The sequence below is a fragment of the Alosa alosa genome, chromosome 3 (assembly GCF_017589495.1).
Source record: "Alosa alosa isolate M-15738 ecotype Scorff River chromosome 3, AALO_Geno_1.1, whole genome shotgun sequence".
NCBI classification, from domain to species: Eukaryota; Metazoa; Chordata; class Actinopteri; order Clupeiformes; family Clupeidae; genus Alosa; species Alosa alosa.
In genome coordinates, this window is record NC_063191.1 from 19,138,055 (window position 1) to 19,160,315 (window position 22,261).

A 22,261-nucleotide genomic window follows, 5' to 3' on the forward strand; every position below is an offset into this window, starting at 1 on the left:
AGAAGTCAAGGTGAAGCTATAGGAACCTCTATAACTTCCTGACATCCTTTTGTGCTTTTTATTTGCAGGCTATCAGAGCAATTACGTGTACCTCCCAAGAGTTGCGATGGGGAAGCAGTAAGCTAATGTGGTAATGAAGATAAATACTCATAATCTCCTCCCTGTCGAAAAGAATACACATGGAGAGGACACTGATGGACTCCAATGTTTGGCCAACAACAAGCACTAGTTCAACAGGGATTCAAATCCATGATACCAGGAGACCTATTTTCAAAAAAACTCCTAAACAAATAAGCAGAGAGAGAGAGAGAGAGAGAGAGTTCAGGATGCCAACCAGACTTTTCCTCTGGATGCCAACCAGACCTGTCCCACCAAAACATTAAGCCACTATAAGTTTGAAGTGGGGGTGAGTGGGTGGCCCATATGTAATTAGCATGAAGGAGGCTGAGAGTAAAAGAGCAGGGCCAGTCATAGTGATACAAATGCCTGCTTGACTGTGCACATGCTGCTCTGTGGTAATTAACTGTATTTTGTAGGGTTTCAACAGCCTCTCATCCATGGCATGTAAAGAGGGAAAGTATTCTATATTTACACAGAAACACACTGTTGTACATACACACACAATGTAATTGTATTGTTTTCTGGAACTGCTTTATTTTATTATTTCTCAGATTTCCCAGATTAATGTTGAATTGATAATCAAATTGACCTCTATAAACTCGTATTTATTCTCCAGACGTATTACATTCAGGAATGAAATACAAATTAATTATTTTCTAAAGAACTACTTAAGACAACAAAACACACCATTGGGGCAAGCAGTCTATTCACTGTGAGGAGGACATTTCTTTATGACAGACTGGTGTAATTTTTCCCATTGAATTCCAGCTGTTTACCCTAAAATGTCAGATGTAATTATGAAAACCATAATTATTGACTTGGCAAGTAAGACTTCCCAGGTTTTGGAGTGTTGCAGGCCTCAGCTAAACCAGGGTGGGTATTTAAGTGAGAACCAAACATTTGCAATCAACCGTTTCTCACAGTCTTCACTTTGGTAAATTTGTGTATACTGTAGGATAACCAATTATATGTGGGCCTTCCTCACTTTCCCTGTCAACCATTTGCACTATACATCCTACATACCCCGCTAGCAGAGTCTAATGTGTCATGGTCAAAGTGCAGAAATGCAGATGCTGTACAAGGAAGTGTGTAATTTCTTTGAATAAGTGCACCCGCAAGTTAACAAATGTAGTGTTAATATGTGCTTCTTTTCCTCTGGGGGGCACTGTACTGTACATGTCTTTACACAGTTCCACACTGTTTTTCTCTGAAAGCCAAATGATTTCATTTGACCTCTGAATGCTAACCAGAATTTGAAGTTGTTGATTAATTACATTACACATATTAAACTAGTTAAATTTTATCACATTGTAAGTTACTTAATATAATTCTCTAAATCAGCATTATTGTAATGTGTGAGGCAGCAAATGTTATATCCAAACTAAAATCATGTAGGTTGATGTACTGTAGTATTGACAGAAAATCCATTGCCACTGCAACTGTCTACATAATGTTATGAAGCAGAAGACATGGGCGTGACTGGCCAGTATGTAAGCCTAACTGCCTTCAGTGTTACTTTTCCTCTGGAGGGATGGCCATGGGCGTCCTCCCATGAACAGATGAGTAACACACACAACTGTACATTTTGTCATGCTCAGACGGCAAAATTAAATAGTGACTGAATGACATTAAGGTGTACACAGTGTTTATCTTTTATGATTGATTTTTGAATTTTGATTATTGGATTCCTTAAAAAAACAATGTACAATTTACATATAGCTATACTTAGTTCAGCAAAACTGATGCCACACAACTCTCATACACTATAATAAGCTCTACACATGGCTCTTTGTGGGACCAGACTCTTACAGACAAAACCTCAATAGCTTCAACACATCCAAACAGTGTTTCCCTCTTCTGTTCCAGTTTTGCTGGTTTGCCTCATTGTTTAGCTTTTCTTCCATAAATTAAACTCTAGACATGTTTACTTGTTAAATAGATTGTTACATTTGGGTCCTTGTCTAACACTCCAACCCTTTGAGATCAGGAATCTGATGTGGAACAATGTCTGATAGGCTAGCGGACTAGAGGAGAATTCAGTCTGGACTCTGGTATGGGAGTATCCCTTTGGGCTGTCTGGGCTTCTGCCCAGGTTTGTCAGACATTCCTTCTGTGTAAAAAAAAGATTGATTTAAACCAGGTTTTCATCATGGCATTTCATTGCAACTATCAAAAGTAATTTGGTGTATTGCTGTCAAAAGCCTGATAGGTAGCGGCTGAGAGGAAGGGAGGGAAAGGGAATGGCAACTGTGTTGGTAACATGTTTGACAATGGAGTGGATTTAGCTTAAAAAAGAAAAGAAAAAAAAACTCTGTAGCAATGGAGCTGTATGTAGCCAGATGCTGCCCCACAACTACACAGAGTAACAGCCACAGACTAGTAGAAATATAATACATTAAAATACGTCACTCCAGATTTGGATGGATTGTTTTTTTAAATTAATTCAGCATTATCTGAACACTCTTTAAGATTGGAACAGACTTTCAGAGGGGTAAAAATGAAGCAAGATGAAATTAGGATATAAGAACATAAAAACATAAACAGCATACTAGCATACTGACACTCCCATCTAAGCAGTTTAAACTGTTAAATCCTCAAACTATTTTTCAGATATTTTCATTAATATTTCAGGTCACAGGTTTCAATTTGGTATAGTATAGTATAGTATTTTATTTTATAGTATACTATACTATAATAGTATACCGTAGTATAGTGTAGTATAGTGGTACATTTTTGGTTTGCAATTCATAAATCGTGGTTCAGTACAGAAGACTGATTTAGGAAACATGATTGGCATATACCCAGTAAAACTTTCTCCTGCTTTTACCTTGCCTAAATAATACTTGCTTACAGGATTTTTTTTTCAATTACATGATATTCATGTGCATAGGTTTTAGACTTCCTTACTGTTTGCATACATAAACATAACTTTAACAAAATAAGAAATTGGCATATAAAATGTTATGAAATAAAATACTACAAATCGGCAACAAATTAATATAAATACACTTTGACAAGGACTGTACTAAATAAATATTAGTTTAGAGAAGTTCAAACTGTGATGTTCAGTCATTTTGATTCAAATAAACTGACATATCTTCAGGGTAGACTAAATGTTTTATTTGTCTTTATTACTTTTAGTACATCTTAACACCAGTAAATATTACAGTTTATTTTCCAGAAGAAAGGAAGACAGAAATAAGAAAGCATGAAGAAAGAAATTAAATGATTCAACATAAATCCCTTTTTACCATGCTGTAAGAACAAATTCAATATCACCTATATATACAGCTTAACATTTTAATAATGATGACATACAATTACTTAGAATAAGAACCAAGAGCACAAATAATACATAGGCCTAGGCTATAGGCATACCTATCAAGAAAACAAAAGTGAACCTGGATGACTTTTAACTGTGAGTAACTGTGTTATGCATTGAAAAAGGAGAAATTATGATTGGATATGATAAAGAAACCCTAATGGCAACCTTGTAAGCATTGGTGCCAATGTCCTTTACCAGCCTAAAGGAATGGCTGAAATCCTCATGTTACAGACATTACTGTAGTTTCTTAATTTTAATTCCTTAGGCGCTGTACTTACTGGTCTAAGTTTCTGAAATTGCCCTGTTTGAAATGCCATAGGCCTGTGCCATGTTTCCTTCCTTTCCTTCCATACCTCTTATGACGTGACCTCTCCTGAACTTCTGGGTCCTGACGTACAATGTCTGCTTTATAGGACCCAGCGGAAAAGGGAAGCCTTCGGCGAAGGCAAAGACGAAGGGAGCGCGCAGACTCCTCCTCATCTCCGGTGTCAAACTTGACATCAGCCTCTGAGCCGAGAATGGTAACTTGTGTCGGATTCGAAGCCCTCACATCACTGGCATGCTTCATGGAGTTATGTACCTCGTTTTGCCCTCTGAACTGCCATCATGGATTGCAAACCCTTAGTACTTTTTTTGTTTCTCTGCTTGTTTATTAGCCGCGCAGAACTCAGCATTCACCCTTCCAATGAAGGTAAGAATACGTTCGGAAGTAGAGATTCTGAGAGATGAAATTGCGCTAGTTAGAATAAATGGCACGCCATGGCTCCATTTGAAATTAGGTATGTAGAATGATTCTGTCGGAGTGGATGTAGCTGTAGCCGTAGTATACGGGACGGTCAACACCAGACGTTTGGGTTCATATTTCAAAATTTTAATAGGCTCTGCGAGAACTGCCATGTGGTTCTTTCTGATGCAAAATGTGAGAGGAATTGGTGACTGATTTACTGTTCACGACACTCGTTAAAGCATCCAAATGAATAAATACCTATGTTTGGCTGATAAATTAAAGCGAGCACTTTGTCAATCCGACTTTAAAAGAGTAATGAACGATTGGCGGCCCCTAATCGTTACTGGACATTGTTGTGACAGCATAATCACGGCTCTCTAAATAGCCTGTGCTTTCCAAAAAAGTGAAACGATGTTAATGTCGGGCTACAGAACAAATCACTTCATATTTAAAATGAAATTTGGACGAGATCCTCGCCCTTGACTGTTTGCTCCTGTCGCATAGCTTTTATAATGCCTCATATAGCCTATAAACACGCAAGTCGTCATTTTAGAAAATCAAACCTTTGTCTATTTCATTTGAATTTATCAACTACCATCTGGCCTTAATAGTTTGTTTATATTCACGTAGCAACTGAAAGTAACAACATCGGAGTGTAAACAGTTGCATGCAGCCTTATCCGCGTGCTGGCTCTGAAGTGCCAAGTCAAGCGCTGCGCGAAGTTGGCACTTGCTAACACAAATGTTTGGCTCAGATATTCCTCCATGATATTACTGGTTTAAGTGCTGTATTGTGCCTGTTAAACTTAAACACAGCGAGAGAGAGAGAGAGAGAGAGAGAGAGAGAGAGGGAGGGAGACGCGCGCGCGCGCGCGCAACACACCCAAGTTTTTACGAGACACCTTCCTTTAGTTGGTTTTATCGGCCTCTTAATATAGCCTAAATACAATTCCTAATTTTGCCTTTATAGCAAAACATGGTTGCCATCATTGTCACTGTTAAAAAAAAACCTGCTAAAATAACTAATTTTTGTGTTGATTGTAACCTATGGCGATAGGATGATAGCCTAAAAATCAGGTTGCAGTATTTCAAACGCGAATAGAGGAAACAAAAGTGTCAAATGATGAATCACAATAAATAAACTATCCTGTTAGTTTGTCAGCACTAGTCGGCTTCAAATCAGGACTTAACAAAAGTTGATAGGACTTAACCATAATATAGCCTACTGGCAGGCAAGGACTCAAAGACAGAATAGTGCACTTACTGTATGAGTTTATCTTACAAAATATAGAATTTGAGGACTGAATACTTAGCGACCTTTTCTTGCTTATGCTTATGTACAAAATTTAGCATGGGAAAGTTTCGATAGACAGTTCTTTTAGGCAGGATAAAGGTGCTCAGTATTCGTAGCCTACAAGCTATGCCATGGTATACAGAATACTTCCAGAAAGTCGATTCACTTTTTTGTGGCCTACTTGAACAATGATTTTAGCCTTTATATAGCCTACATAGGCATATAGCTTTCATATGATCTACCTTGTGTGCTTGTTTCTTGATGTAAATTTTGGTCAGCAGGCTACCATATGGTTTTCTCGAGCTTATAAGGAAGATTAGGGCAACCATCTCAAAAGTTTTGATATCTGTCTTAAATTTAATAATTTCGAAACACCTTATTTAATCAGAAGCTACTCTACCCATGCTCGTCTCAGTTTTATGTGGATTTAATACGTAGTGTAATGAGAAATAACGCCTCTAAATGTTGACCCATTTTATAGCCTTGTATGGTTTGACATGGTCAATTGTACAGGCTGGACAATTTAACTAGCCTTTGGGAGGGGGTGGACGACGCACACACACACACACACTCCTAGACTGAGAAAAGACGAACATTTCTTTCGTTGCGTGTAGCCTACTGATATTAGGCCGCATTGTGATTGACTGTAATGTATTTTCTTCGAGGAAAGTGTGTAGCCTATCAGGGTGAATGATTCACCAGTGAGTGTCAGTATCGAGCCACATGGCTTTGAAATTCGACCGAACCCAATTGAACTGAAAAGAAAATAAGAAAGGGATGATTGACTTTTTCTGTCATAGGACTACCATGTCGTTGAAAAAGCCATTGATAGTCTCTTTGACTGACTGAGTTCAAGATGCAGCAGAGTGTTGTGCACAGCAAATGTAAACCACACTGAAGAAAAGTTCAAATTAAATCGGCTATTTATCAAATACAACTATAAAGTAAAACAAAAACATGGCCTACCTGAATGGCAATTGACTGAAATGGGTCTTGCTTGTATGAAACAAATAGGCTTCACGAGAAGGATACTCTTCAGAAAATCTTGACGGCAAGCTGTGTTTGATAGAATTGTGACTAGAAATATCAAAACACAGCAACAATAGGGCCTAATGCAGACTCTTTGGTAGACCAAGATTTCCAAAACTTGCCATTTATATGTGACGCTATACTTTTGCCACCTCAAAACAGTTGATAGTAGGTTAAAAGGCCTGAAAGCTGGTTGACCGAAAGGGCACCCCTTAAAATATGGGCGTTTTAAAAAAAAAAAGCTGCAGGCTATCTGCTCCGCATCAAAATGTAAAACTGGCCTAAATAATATCATAGTCTACAGTAGGCTACGTCGAATAAGCCTACAATAAACTCATCTACTGAACCGAGTTCAGGCCCAGACACAATCCAGCACATTTTAAGCTAATGCAGATGTTAAACGCTTAGAATTAAACACTGCCTTGATCCAATCAAATACACATTTCTTCAATTTATTTATGCAGTCAAATAACAAGAAGTCCTAGGAAAGCGTAACATTTGCCTTCGATTCAACTTTTATGTTATCGTATAAGCCTACTAACAATTACTTAAATGGTGAACTATTGGGAAATGTATGTTTTAATCGCATTCCTGATTATCAATAACCTGTATCCTACAAAATGAACTTAGTCTATGGAGTTGCTAAGGTCACCACATCTAAGTTAACCTATACATTTGTAAACCATAAGAACATATAGATAATAATTCGATGAAATATTGCATTTTGTTGGATGTTTTTTGGCGAACCATAGTTTAACTTTACCCACCCAGCTATTTATCCAGTCCGACGCACGGGCGCATTTTTTTCTTAACGTGTGGATAGCCGGGTACAATTTAGAGATTTTCTACTATGTTCTATTTTAGAACAGTCCTCAAAGCTGTATAGGTTGGATCTTCAAAGCAGCAGCAACAACAACAACAACAATACAGTAAAAAAGCAACATGACTGATTTGTCAGCATAGATGAAGCTTTGCACTAGATTAGGGTTTTGTTTATTGTGTTATTTACTATTTTTTGTATTACACTGCTTTGTGAATGTTCAAAGTTAGTTATGATAATTAAAAAAAAAAAAGTGATTTAATCACTGAATAAATGATCTAAATATGTTGACACATAGTTTTGATTGAAACATATAAATGAATTAGCATATAAATGAAGCACCCCTTGTTGGAAAAGTCACCCTTTATAGATTATAGGGACCCCTTTAAAGGTTATAGCAAAATGTAGGCTATTCGTGCATTTTATTTTCAAACTTAAGAAAGAACACTTTAATGTGATCATCATTGAATTATTTTCCTATAAGCAACACAAGGAAAATGGAGGAAAGATACATGTTTTGTCTTCTTCTTCTCAAACATGGCAGTGAATGTTGTGTTTAACAGGGAAAATGGCATTCACTCAGCAGGCTTTGTGTTGAACTTCAGATAGCTTTATGAAAACTTGGGGAATGACTGCATTTTGATTCAGTATATTTCACTGGTTGTGTTTTTATCTCAAATATTAGTCAGATTACCAACCATAGCCTACTTTGAGAACCAGCTATACTAGTTAACCATACAAGTCCTAGGTGTGTTTAACAGTAACAGTAATATTCAACATCTTCCTGGGATTTGGATATTGCATATAGTAAGAGAGGGTTTAAAACAGTGGTGTGATACTGAGAGCTGAGACCATGATCACAACAATGCATATTTACATGTGGTGCAGCCTCTAACACAATCTATGGAGCTGCCTGGCATCCTGCTGGGGAAATTGACATTTTTTTTTCCCTGAGTTATGGCACCTGGGAGTGCTAATAATGTGTGAAGACTATGTATCTTGAGGTCTGTTGTGGTGTAGCAGGCCATCAGGAAGGCCAGCCCTACTCGGTACTGGCTAGCAGAGACTGACGGAGGAAGGGCTGTGAGCTGTGGACACAGGGGTAGCAGAAGCTATAGCTTCAGACACAGCAAGACTGAACTGAATAATTCATGGCCTGTAGTTTAATACTTCATTGCCATCATGCCACTGTAGGTGCAGCCAGTTAGAGTTGTACCCTTGCATATGAATTTGTGATTTCTGTTTATTTTTTCCCTTTTAATCCTCTGTAATTGTCTGATTAGTTGACCTTTTATGGATTTGAAATGTGTAACATCATCCTTTATTTGCGTGTTGTAATGGAGTGTTTAGTGACATTCAGAATACGGCTTAAATTGAACATACCACTCTGCCATCATGCTTTCATTATTAGAGCTGTATGATGTCACCTCACATGTTGATGCATAATTATATCTATAAACACCAACCATCAACATATTGACATATCAGATTTTTAATGTCAAAGCTAGTGGTTAGGCTGTCTGAGAGATCTTTGCTAAATACACGTCATTGCTTCTCTCAGTTGTCAGTGTCAGTCAACGGCCGCAGCCACAGCTTTATATTCAGGGACATTCGCTTAGTAATGTTCGCGGAAAAATATGGAGCAAGACAAAAAATATAAAGTTGTGCTTATTAAGAGATATGCTCATTAAGCATGCTGATGGGTAGAACACAAAAAAAAGTTTATGGTTAATTTCAATGAACTTAAAAAAAAAAAAAAACTTAAAATACATTTTAGATACATTTTTTCCATGACTAATATGCTCATTAGTAGGGGTGAGACCAAATATCGAGTATCAAAATATCGTTGCAGCGTTGCAGTGATATGTTATCAATACGCTGATGCAAAATATTTTTACTAAAACATGCAGTAACTCAAAAATGGATTTAACCACCAATTGGGCTTACTAGTCACTGCTTCATGAGTCTGTGGTGGCACTTGAATGAGGGTAAATGGACAATGAGGAAGAAACTCACAGGGAGAAATGGCATACAAGGCAAAAACAATACTTTGTTGTATACTGAATACATAATTCCTGATTTTTTTTCTTCAATTGCACAGATTGTGATAGTTGGTGTATGTGATACCATCATTATCATGGACATTGTGGCAGTATTGTGTCTTGAGTTACAATGTTAATCTGTTCATCAGTTGATCCAAAGATTTATGTATTTCTCAGTATGGGTGAATGCATTGATGAAGGTCCTCTGTTTATCCAGCCAAGTCAGTGGGTTAGCTGAGCCAGCGATAGGGGAAGGTCCAGTGTACAGCATGAGGGATCAGCGTATAGTCTCCGAAACACGCTCCCCTGAATCTTCCTCTGCTTGTCTCCAGAATCTTTTGAAAATAATCTCCTGACCCTACTGTGAGTCTCACACTCACCCTTGAGACGCTTTTAATGAAGCCAGACCTCACTTGGTCTTCAGGCTCATGGACTCATGGACGCAGTTACCACACAAGTCTGCAGATTTTCATATCTTAATTCAGATAGAGATTTAATTAACTACCTGAGAGGATGAAGGTCATCAGAAACTGTGAATGGTGCCACATATCATGTGGGAGCAGAACAGCTTTGTCATATGCATTATCGGTCTCCTGGTCATGTTTTTATTCAAATATTTTTTTTTAATTTCAAAGGGGATGATAAAAGACAACAAAATAATAACATTTCGCAGTGATGACTCAACTGCTACATGTTTTTTTAAATGAGTGCAAAGTTTAGTTCCATTTCTCACTTTCGTTGATAGTTCGATCGTGGTGCTTTGTGTCAATGAAAGGAAAACAATGGCTGTTGGTGCAGGAATGATTTATCAGCAAGATTGATGCCCATGGGTTTGTCTGTGGTTGCGATTCTGGATTAGTGTGTCTCTCCCCTATTGATTTCCCTGTTTTACCCCATGTTATTTGTTCTCAGAGATGGGCATTGAGGTTGCTATTAATAATTGTACTTACCGTATAGAATTGTGCATCTGTGAGGGGAGCTGGGAAGGGTTACTAGCCGCTCTGTCCCCTCTGTGGCAAAAACTTTCACTGTTTTTTCCTGCCTCTTACAGCTGGAGAATTTGCTTCACCAATATAGCCATCTAATTTTCTGCTCTCAAATTCCCCTGGTCGGCTCAATTTGAGACGTTTGCCCGGCTCATTGAGAAAGTTAAATTGGAACCAATGGAGCTGGATGTGAGCTGCTATTATCTGACAGAAGCAGATAGCTTTATTACAGTTAATAGAAATCAGTCTACTGTATATGCACTGCCAGCTGGCGGCTTCTCAGGTACAGCCCATTTTTCTGGGCAGATTTTGTTCTGGAGCTTGATTATGGTTTCCCCTATCCTGCATCTTGTCAAATAAAAATGTGTAGACCACCACCATTTTTAAGACAGTTTCCTATTCACGTCTTCGATATCACTTTTAGTACTAGTTTTAATGATTGTGTTTGTTAACATTTGTCAAATTACTAACATTACTAATTTATATCCTTTGATATATTGTAATTCCATTGCTTTCGCTATAGCTATATGTTTGTCATAGCACAAAGTTGAATAAGGGTGCAAGTGTGTATGCTTCACCTGTGTATTTTATATTTTATTAAAATGCCATTCAGTTCTCTTCAAACACTTTCTTTTGGGTGGTGTCTGTATGGTGGCAGGTTGTTATCAGTGGGGTAGAGGCCAGTGGTCCACATGTCAGATGTGATTATGAGTTTACTGTACCCCCATTAAAGCCTTTGTTCTTTTCTCTGGCACAGAGAGTGTAGTCCAGAGAAGGCACAGATGCATGTTATATTCTTTGGCCTTTTAGACTGATAAATATTTGATATGTCATTAGTACACCCTCATGTTTTCTTTCCAAATGGAAATTAAAATAGCATATTCTAAAAGGGACAGCCATTACTTAAGCTTTGGAGTTGCATTTTAAGTCCCATTTTACATACATTCTCCTCATGTAGTTATGCTTGGATTCTGTACATACTTTCTTATTGAATTTGAAGCTCATACCTTATAAATACATGTTTTACATTTGATGTAATTGACCATCTCAAAAGTAAAACTGGTGTAGTCTTTCAGTGGCTAATCAGCCCATTGCTGAAAAAGTATTGGGTTTCATTTAGATGACTCTTGTCATACAATTGGAACCGTTTGTGAATCCTTTGCCTTGTTTCAGATGCCTATCAGTGCAATAACACTTACAAAGGAGTCGATATGACAGATATCGACATGAGAGACACCACCCACTGGTCAAGTTTAAAGCGGCACTGAAGCTGTGAAGAGGGAATAATGGGTTTCCCGTGTAGCGGACTCTTCACAACACTACACAATCACTGCCCCTTCCCTGATTCTGGGCTTTGATACGAGCCGATAGAGAATGAGCTGTTTCCACAAAGGGAAGAGCCATCCACTGTTTGTTTGATTTTGTGGAGTCATGGCAGTGTTGCAGCTGTGTAAATACCCAGTTGATCAGAACAGTACGACATCTCTTATGGGAGGGGTGGTGGGCTAATTGAGGCTAACAAGTAATGGAGACTCATTTGTCGGCCTTCTCTTCCTTCTCTTTCTTTTTTGCAGTGAACCTACTGGACTCTAAAGCAAGTCAAGGGGAACTGGGATGGATTTCCTACCCATCGCATGGAGTAAGTATTGACAAGAGGATTAATTCCCATTCTAAATGTCCTGGCCCTTACAAAATGATCAAGGTGATGATATAATGACATGGGGGCTATTGATGATACTGTTTGTGCTGCAGAAGTCATTGTAAAAGAACCATTGCAGATCATGTAGTAGAAAAACAGAACCAAACAGCAGGGAAACAGCAGGGAAACAGCGAAATACTCCCCTAAGGCTTGTACAGTAACAAGTCTCTTAACTAATTTATCTTTGTTGTCAGAGACCCAAGGTCATAACTTCCGGTAATGACCATGTTTATTTGTTCAACAATGAAAGTACTGGCCTCCTGGGCTCCTCAAATTAAACCTTTTTCAAAACTTTATTAAGTGTTAAAATGACTTGTTGGCAGTTGCTGAAGGTAATCCAGTAATTCGTTCCATAAAGCTGCCAGACCTGGTTTCCCTTTGCTCTTTTTATAGTTGGCATTGTAAAATATAGAGGAAAGAAAAGGAGAGATGCAGAGAGAGAAAAACAGAAATAACTTTTTGGTTTGAACGTAATGGATAACACTTATATTTGCTTAAGTAGGCCTATGTCATAGACTGGTCGCTTGAATAGCCGTCACTGTCAGATAGCATGCAGCACGGAACCAAAGAAAAGTGAGTTCAACCTGAATGAAGAATCACATTAAGCCCAAAAGCAATGGCCTCGAAATGTCAAAAGACCCATTATTAAAGCTGTTAAAAGAGTGTGGGGATAATCAAGCACTCAAGGTGGATGGTGAATTTCCTATGGCTTTTTCCTAACTGATCTTAGACCAATATGAAACCGCATGCCCTCAAAAATGATTTCTAATAATGTAGCCGTACACTGCTGACACTAAGGGATGGCATCCCTGCCTTCTGCGGGTGTAAGCACAAATGGCTCCGGTTAAAGCAAATTAAGAGCTAAGCCCATCGGACGCTCCCTCAGTGTGCGTCCGCCTGCTCAGATAAACTGCAGCAAATATAAATCGGTCGTGTGCAGACAGCACTTTAAACACACCACCCTGTTTATTATGGCCTCCCCAAATTGCATCAGGGCTTCGGCCTGGGATTCATTACCTCCCCCAGCAACTGGATTACTGTGTGTTTGTTCCATGATTACCCATCGTTCCGTCTAAACTATCGCATCAGCAGGCCTCTCCTGCCGCTGAGCTGGAGGTCCAAGTCATTTCCGTGAGCTGACGCTACTGCCTGAGTCTGAGAGGATGTAGATTGGGGGACTTGATTAAGAATTGCAGATTAGGATTTAGAAGCACTTCATCATAAGGATACATCAGGAATGCTAATGCAGCTGCCTCACCTGGATGACAATGTGCCAGGCCGGTTGTTTGTCTCAGGCTCTTGGCCTCCGCTATAGGCGCTTGCGTCCATTTCACATGATTGAATAGCAAGAAGAGGACATTTTCACTTGTGCACAGATCAAACTCAGGAGCACCAGACAGGAACTCTGTAAGCTAATGTCATGCTGTAAGAAAAATGAGAAATGATTGAACACATTTGGCAGTGCGGAGTGGTAGATGATTTGACGTGAGTGTTGCCTCAATTCAAAGCCAAAATAAATTCTTCTTTGTTCACTGGTTCTCAGGGCTTACTGTATAAAGAGAAAACTGTATTTCCTTTCAATTTTCTACAATGTTTGAAATACCGAAAAATTCTTTAATTTGTTGGAAGCAGTTAAAACTGGGTGTTCCAAAATAGCCAGTCTGAAGCTGAAGTTTAATACAGTGAGACAAATTAGACCGGGAACAGAAAATATCATATTCCTCTTTGTAATTATGCAGTACAATGATCATAGTTCTGGAGAGATGATTATTAAGTGTTTTACTTTCCAGAATGAAAACTGAAAAGTCTCCAACTGTACAAAAGTGCAAAGAACCACCTCCGCCCACCCACCCATAATCAGAGATTAATGCCCAGTGTGCAAGTAGAGAGGTGAATAGAAGTTTGCCTGTGTGTTATGGTCGTGTGATGAAAAGCCATTGATGGATATGCTACAGTTGTCACTGACCCAGCACAGGAAATCTTATCTGGAGAGGCTTGAGGTCCTGGCCATGGTGTGGGGACTCTGTGCTGTCTGTAGGACAGTCAGCAGACAGTCAAAAAAACTCCGGTTCATTCTGTCCCGAGCTTTTTTTACATTACATGAAATAATTAACCATTAATTAAAAATGAAAATAAAATGTACGAGCGGCCCTTTGTATGCGATAATTGCCATAGCAACTTTCTAGTTTCGGGTCGGAAAAGAGCTGCTATGCTATAGGAATTCAGAGATCTTTTTCTACAGACTGCTGTCGGTGCATTCCCTCTATATTATATCAGAGTTATGTTCATACTTTGTTGCAAAAGACATCTATTTGTTTGTACTATTGCGTTTCTCAACCAGATGGGGATCCCGAGAGCAAACCATGTTAAAGGTGCCTTTAAATGCAACATTAATATTGGACATATGTTTGGAACATATAGGTAACTAATATGCAAGAAAAATAAAAAATAAAACCAAAAATATTACTGTCAAAACAGCATAGTATAAATCTGGAGTTTAGCTATGTGAAGTTGGGTCACTTGAGACCTGAACTTTGACCTTGTTCACAGGTGTGACCCCAGTTCTCCCTGACTTCTGTTCTCAGTGTCTGAATGTCGTTATATATCAATTAGGGTGAGGGTGAACTTGGCCAAGGGTTCAGACTCGCTTGTTTCTAGGGGGGACCTCCAAGCCGTCCAATTGCCAGTATGACTCCTTCTCTGTGTGCCTATACATGCATGCCTGTTAGAGAATACTCCTCTAGCGCCCTTGGTGAATAGAGAGATACATAATAGAGTCCCATGAACCAGATCCATAATTAACTCTGACCTCAATGATATAAACATTTCCAACAAGATTAGATGTAGTGTAACTGGTGGTGTATGCATATTGCATATATGTATCCTGGAGTTACACATGTGACACCAGCAAAAAGGCCACAGTAAATGTCAGTCCTTTTTAACTAACACAGTGCAATTGTAATATGAGAGAGGGGTGGATTATAATTTTATTACATATCTCTGTGAAACATAAGCTCTCCTTGACTTTGTCCAGCAGTACCAGTTGAAAGTATTTACCATTTGGCCAGTCTTCACAGTGAGAGTACGCAGGGGGTTGGTCAACCAGGCTCTGGCCAAATGTGCCAACTGCTGATTTCAATGTTGTTCTGCTCTGTGTGTTGCTTAAAGAGGCTTACAATTGTAAAATATTATTTAAACAAAATGACTCAGTCTTTCAAGTGTTAAATTGCAGAATAGACAACATATTTTTGTGTAGATACAGTGCCCAATTCTGGTTCCACTGTTTCAAGACTGTGTCAGTGGTCTTTGAAAAATGTTGAGGTGACATGAAAAATCAGGAGAACTAGTACCATATGAAGCAAAGCTTTTTTTTCCACGGGTGTAAAGGTGGAGGGATGGGACTGTGCCATAATGATGTCATCTATGGCACAGGACATGAAATACTCTAGTCTCCAGTGTAAGGCCCATACATCTATATATGACATTTCATTTATTTTGGCAATAGTGGTTTAAGTACAGTCACTCACTGCAATATGATCATGTACTGCTGCTAGTGCACCTGGATTTCATTTGCGACATCAGCTACTCTTGAAAACCAAGCTGGCAAGTACCTAATATTATGACAGTAATGTAGACAAATCATCACATATATTTTGACATGTATTTTCCAATATGGAAAAATAACTCATGCACATAAGCAAATTTACATTACTACTTAATTTGGACAACATACCAGACTTTACGCTTCATGTGAACTTGAGTCATACTTGATATTAGTATTGGGTCATTGTGGCCTTAAGCCCTTACAAAGTGGGTTAGGAGTCGGTACCAAAATACAATCCTACTGACACTAATTAGGCTTCCATGTGGATCTCTGCTGCAGATAAAATGAATACCTGGCTCCATACTGGATAATCAGCGTAGGAATGTGGTGAATATTCCTTCCAACAAAATAATAGAGGTCACTGAAATGGATAAGGCCTGCCTGAGCTCAAATCTAGTTTTTAAAGAATTGTGTATGAAAGTGAGTGATTAAAGGCAGGGACACAACCAATATGAAATCCCACGGCCCTTGAATCATTTGCTCCTCGGACTCCTTGGAGCCCTAACATATTTCCCCTGGTCTGCCAATGATGATAATTGCATTTTTCCACATTTATACAGTAGAGAATGAAAGCCCATAGCTGTAAAGAAATGATAATAAAAAAACAGAACAAAAAAAATTCAAAGCAAACACATTTCTGAGAGAAAATCACATAGTACTGTTCTCTTTCTTGGGTGTTTCATTTATGAAGGCCACAACTAAAGTATAAATACAGCCATTCTTCAGTCTGGGGGCACACTTGCCCCGTGTGGTAATGAACATCTCACAGCCACTTAAGAGGGACTGTTTCACTCAACTGAAGGCTTTTATAAACTATGGGGTGAGGGGGAGCCAGACGCTTTCTCTATCATTGTAATAGAAAACACAGACGCTCAGTTCATCATTTATAACAGCTTTGTATACGTTAAGCCTGAAAGCTTCATGATTCTGGTCATGGTACAATGTGACTTGGACACAGTGTATGACAATCCACTCTGCCGTCACACTATCATAACTCAAGCTCCTCTTACAGTAGAGACATTTTTGTGTGGTGCACCTCATTTATTTTATAGAACATTAATTAATGATGGCTGACCAAAGGAAAATTAATTTGAATCAATTGATTTCTATGAAATGTGTTCTACTTAAAATGAATCTACTTTTTGCATTTTTCTTTTGAAATATATACTTTGTATACATTCAAATATTTTTTACATGTGAAAGTGTGTAGGACTACAAATAAATTCAACACACAACAGTTGTAATGGAAGGTGAATGACATTTAAAGTACTCAAATACAGATAAGGTCTTGGTTAGGGAATATTGATATGGCAATATATTAGATTTGTGATATGTTATCGATACACTGGCACCAAATATCAACATTTTTACTAAAATATTAAATTCTACAATTCATATTCTAAACAGACTCATCCACCAATATATTGAGTATTGCAGAATTGCTGTATCTTGATATTATTGTTATTGTGGGCAAAGACAGATTCATGAGTTACTCAGTAACTCTGTGATTCCCACTCCTAGTCTTGATAGATAAGGATGTACCTTACAGAACCAACCAATTAGAAAGGTGGGAATAAGATGTTGAGTCTGTTAAACTTGTGAAATTTCCCTTTCACCTTGTTTGCTTTAGTGTAGGTCATAAGTTATTTCCCCCTTTAATTCTCAAAACATTATAGCTAAATGTTTCTTCTGTATGAGATACTTTGGTATGGAAGTTTGGTATGGACCAGTTCACAGTTTCTAATGTAATGCACACATGGATTTTTGTGAGATCTCTTTCTTACAAAATGCTTTGCCTGTCTCTTAATGGTACACTTAACCCTTAAAGGAGTACGTCACACTGCTGTGACGGGAATGTTGAGAAATGAACGTTCTAAAGAATATCTGGGTTCATTGAATTCAACATAGAATTTTAGAACCTTCAATTGTTGCGGAACTTAGAACGCTCAAAAACCTACACCTTTAAGGGTTAAGCACACTGCAGTGAAGTTCTACTTTATTTTTCTTGTATGTTGTGAGTCATGTGGATTCACATATCTGCTCTTCTCTTTCTCTTTTTCTAAGTGGGAAGAGATCAGTGGTGTGGATGAGCACTATACACCAATACGCACTTTCCAAGTATGCAACGTCATGGAGTACAGCCAAAACAACTGGTTGAGGACCAATTGGATCCCACGCAACTCTGCCCAAAAAATCTATGTGGAGCTCAAGTTCACCCTCAGAGATTGCAACAGCATCCCAATGGTCCTTGGGACCTGCAAAGAAACCTTCAACCTCCATTATCTGGAGACGGATGAGGATCAAGGATCCAAATTCAGGGAACACCAGTTTTCCAAGATTGACACTATTGCAGCTGACGAGAGCTTCACACAGATGGACTTAGGGGATCGCATCCTCAAACTCAACACTGAGGTGCGCGAAGTGGGGCCGGTCACCAAGAAAGGCTTTTATTTGGCCTTTCAGGATGTGGGGGCTTGTGTTGCACTTGTTTCGGTGCGTGTGTACTTTAAAAAATGCCCTTTCACAGTGCGAAATCTCGCTATGTTCCCTGACACCGTGCCCATGGACTCCCAGTCATTAGTGGAGGTAAGGGGCTCGTGTGTGAACAACTCGCGAGAGGAGGACCCACCCAAAATGTACTGCAGCACAGAGGGGGAGTGGTTGGTGCCCATTGGGAAATGTCTGTGTAACACTGGCTTCGAAGATCGTGGGGCAGCCTGCCAAGGTATTGACATAGTGTTTGTAGTCTCTCTCTCTCTCTCTCTCTCTCTTTGTCTGTATGTCTGACTGTCTCTCTCTGTCTTTCTCTCTCACACACACACACACACACACACACACACACACACACACACACACACACGCACACATACCAACTCTGTTTCTCTCTCCTTTTTTCCGTTTTTGTTTACCTACAATAATTTGCTCTTAGTTTTTCTTACATTATTTAATTGTCCTTCTATCTTGCCATTTCTCTTTCATTGCCTGTAACTCTCTCAGTCTTCCTGCTCTCTCTTTCTCTTTCTATTTGAATTGCTATTTGCTCTGTTTCTCCCCACATTTCATTTCACAGATCATTTTCTCCTTTTTATCAGCATCATGTTCTGGCACTATCCTTCATATGAGAAGTAAATGTGCAGCACAATTTCTCCTTTATGTGATGTTGTTGATTTCCATCTTTATTATCCATTCAATATGAGAAACTTTTCAGACATAGTAGATGTCATGTTAAATTGGTGCTTAATTTCAAGTCCAACACTCCTCAAATCTGATTCTTTTAGTTTAAAAAATCGTACCGGAAAATAATGACTATAGTTTGTGTAGTTGTCTGTGTGTACTGGTGTGTATGATGGGCAGCCAATGGCAGAGTATGAGTTATAACTCTTTTTGCCAAATAAGACTTTGAGTCTATTACTTTGTATCTGCGTTGGGCTACTGTTCTTTTGGAAGCTTGACAAGGTAGCTGTTTCAACAATCCAACAATCTGGGATTCAGCTTTGCGTGCTCTGTGTCTGTTTGCCAAAATAGCTTGACTTTCTGAATGTATTTTTGCCCCTTGTGCTTTTGAGAATAATGTAAAACAGAAAATGTAAAATTCTGTGTTAGGACCAGTTGATATCTTTGCTGTTTATGTTTGTGTAGTTTGTGAGTGAAATATTTTTTTAACTCTTATGTGTGTGTTAGTGTGTGTGTGTGTGTGTGTGTGTGTGTGTGTGTGTGTCTGTGTCGGTCTGTCCATCTGAGGTTATGAGAGAAGTAGAGGAGTGCTTCAGAGCACTGATAATAAATTGGCTGGCAGCTGGCTTTCAGGGAGCCTGGCCTCAGCCTGTGGTATTATTTGAGCTAAGCCATCTCCCAAGGGAGCTCACCACAGCTCATAAAGTGTTCAATGTCCCCCCACTCCGCTCTGACTTGCGGAAGAGATGTTTGGGGATTTTAGAATGTTGTATTGAGTTCTGAAGAACATTTTCTGGATGTGAACGTATTTCTGATTGGCGTCAGCCCTTCACTGTGAATAGAAATGCCTTACATTAAGGTTAGCTGTGGAATTGAATATGCTGAACAGCTGCAATAATGGCTGGTTTGGATCAGTATGAAACTAAATGCTGTGTTAATAACAATAACCATATATTTGGTTCAATTCACTTCTATTGGGCTCTTAGTGGTTGAGTAGGTAGTATGAGGAGCTGGAGGAGCAAATTCCCTATAGCATTAAATAGTGTATTACAGACATGTGCGGGTAACTGGGTGAACGCAGGTGACTCATAGAGAGACCTCAGACATGGAGAATGAGTGAGAGTAAGATGATGGTCACTGACTGTTGCGATGGACTTTCAAATAGTAGCAAACTAATTGAATATGCACGTCTGACGGAAGTAAATAAGCTGTTGTGGGAATCATGTCCACTTGAGAGGATAGCATGCATGAAGAAAGCCCTTGTTTGATACACTGAAATTATTCTTTCCAAAAGCACACAATGCTGTGTATGCACTTTAAAGAACATACATTTATAAACATTTACCAAGGTGCATGTTTATATCAGAGCAACTTTACATAAGAGATGTGTCATTTTTGCCCTTTCCTCTCTAACAGTATGAGTAGTAAAATGTGACTTCAGCCAAAAGTGTCTTTCACTGAAACTGAATACAAATGCTGGTGCCTGGAACCTGACCATACATTTCAAACAGCTCTGCATGGTCATGCATTTTTCCAGACATAGCTTTTTTCATTGTGTGGTTTGGCTTGAAACAAACAGGATTGTTGCCGCTGAAGGTGACTGACTTGCGCAATTTATCAATCCAAATTGAGAGCTGTGGCATATTTGGCATCTGTACTTGCAAAAGCAAGTCTTTGTTTTAAGTGCACAGTAATGATATGGAACGAAATGAGTCAGACACGCTGAATAACTGATTGATTGAAAGACTGATTCTATCAGGGAGGTAAAGCGTGGCACCATCATTAAGATTGCCCTGTCAGTAAGATGACTGAGACAAACTGCCGAAAGACACATCAGCTTTAGATTTGCGTAGCATCACTTGTGTTAGCATGTTTGTGTAGAGTTGTGTGAAAGTTTGGACGTATTTGACAATCTCTTATTAGTTTCGGGGCAGGCTAATGGAGGCTAATAAGGGCTTGTGTTACCAGCACAGGACAGCTGCACCTTCACTTCCAAAGCCTGCAAGTGCATAAAGAAAGGGCTTGTCTGGGATATCTTTCTGCAGCCTCGCTGTGTTAACAGATTGATCGCTGCAGTGGAGATTAAGACATTCAGAGGCATTCAGAGGTGTGCTTCACAAACCCACTTTTGTCACTCTGGTTGTTAATCTATGTCTTGGTTGGCTGTGACACTGCTGGGTTGGGAGGCTGAGTGCCTCTTGTGAATATTTCATAGAGCAGAGACACATACTGTTTCCTGCTTGATACTGTCAGCGTGTATGCACTATGTGAGCCTAAATTACTCATACTGTCTGTGTGAAGACTTATGTTTGGTGTATGGAAGAGTAGCTTAAATTCTCACCATTTGTAGGCTATGGAAGGTGAAAAGCAGCAGCAGATCATGACACCGCTTTGCATTTCTTTGCTTTGCTTTGCTTTGCTTTTACAGCTTTGCAGTCTTTGAAGAAAAGTCTCTCTCTGTTGGTGTACGCTCGAGTGTGTGTATTTTTGTGTGTGTGTATTTGTGTTTATACAAACTAATTATATTCTTGGGTAAAACTTACCAACAGAATGAATGTTCCAGTGTGGAAACATATGCTCTGTGTTACAAGGCAGATAAAACATGGAATGTCTCATTATGTGTAGACATGCTCAGTTTAGAGCTTTAGAGCGCGTAGGAAACCCAATAAAGATACCCATAGATAAATTGAAGGTCACATTAATTAGGCCCTTCTGCTTCAGGAAAGATGTTAGAATCAGGAGGAGGTAAGTCTTAACTGGATTTTATATTCGTCAATGTTTCCAGCAGGAGACCTACTAAGGTGGCACAACAAGTACAGAATTCACCTTTCGTTGTTCTTGAACCCTCCATTCTCCCCAGCTTTCACGCCAACTGTGTGTTTAACACTAGTGCTCACAGTGAAAACTCTTGGCTCAAATAAAGGCTTTATCTATCATCGTAACAGAATGAAGCAGGTGAACTATCTGCAATCTGTGTGAAATTCCTTAAACCATAATTTGATCTTAACACAACAAATAAAAAAGCCTAAACGGGCCGGATGTCTGTCTGTTTGCTGGCCTTCCCATGTTCACAGCTGCCACAGATCTCCTTTGAGAGCGGCAATGGTTTACATTCCTGCAGGATTTACCAGGATATACAATCCGTGCGCCTGCTATCCCTGATTAGTTATCAGATCTTATTAATGCCAATGAAGAAAGTGCAATGGGTCAGTTTAACAAGCCACTAAATACTTTTGGTATGAAAACTGCTGGACTGAAGGTTGAGTGTGATACAGAATGACACTGAGAATTTGTGTTTTCAGAGACATTTGAGTACTGATAGGCTAATATGACGCCTCTACTTGTGGCAGCAGCCGCAACTATCCAGGTTTAGTGTCCACATTTGCATCTGCTACTCTCTGTGAGTTGAGCTGCTGATGGTTTTTGCTTTGATGATGCTTTT

At 39.1% G+C, this 22,261-nt stretch overlaps 1 protein-coding gene across 3 annotated transcripts in view; it reads left to right on the forward strand.

The window, feature by feature from the left end:
* The first annotated feature begins 3,897 nt into the window (after positions 1-3,897).
* The window catches only part of epha3 (eph receptor A3), an 81,478-nt gene continuing 63,114 nt past the window's right edge, over positions 3,898-22,261 (forward strand). For all 3 annotated transcript variants that reach the window (XM_048239544.1, XM_048239543.1, XM_048239545.1), the window contains exons 1-3: positions 3,898-4,136; positions 11,917-11,981; positions 17,710-18,370. In XM_048239544.1, the coding sequence (XP_048095501.1) occupies positions 4,052-4,136; positions 11,917-11,981; positions 17,710-18,370 (811 nt within the window). In that variant the 5' untranslated portion in view covers positions 3,898-4,051. The remainder of the gene's footprint in view (positions 4,137-11,916; positions 11,982-17,709; positions 18,371-22,261) is intronic.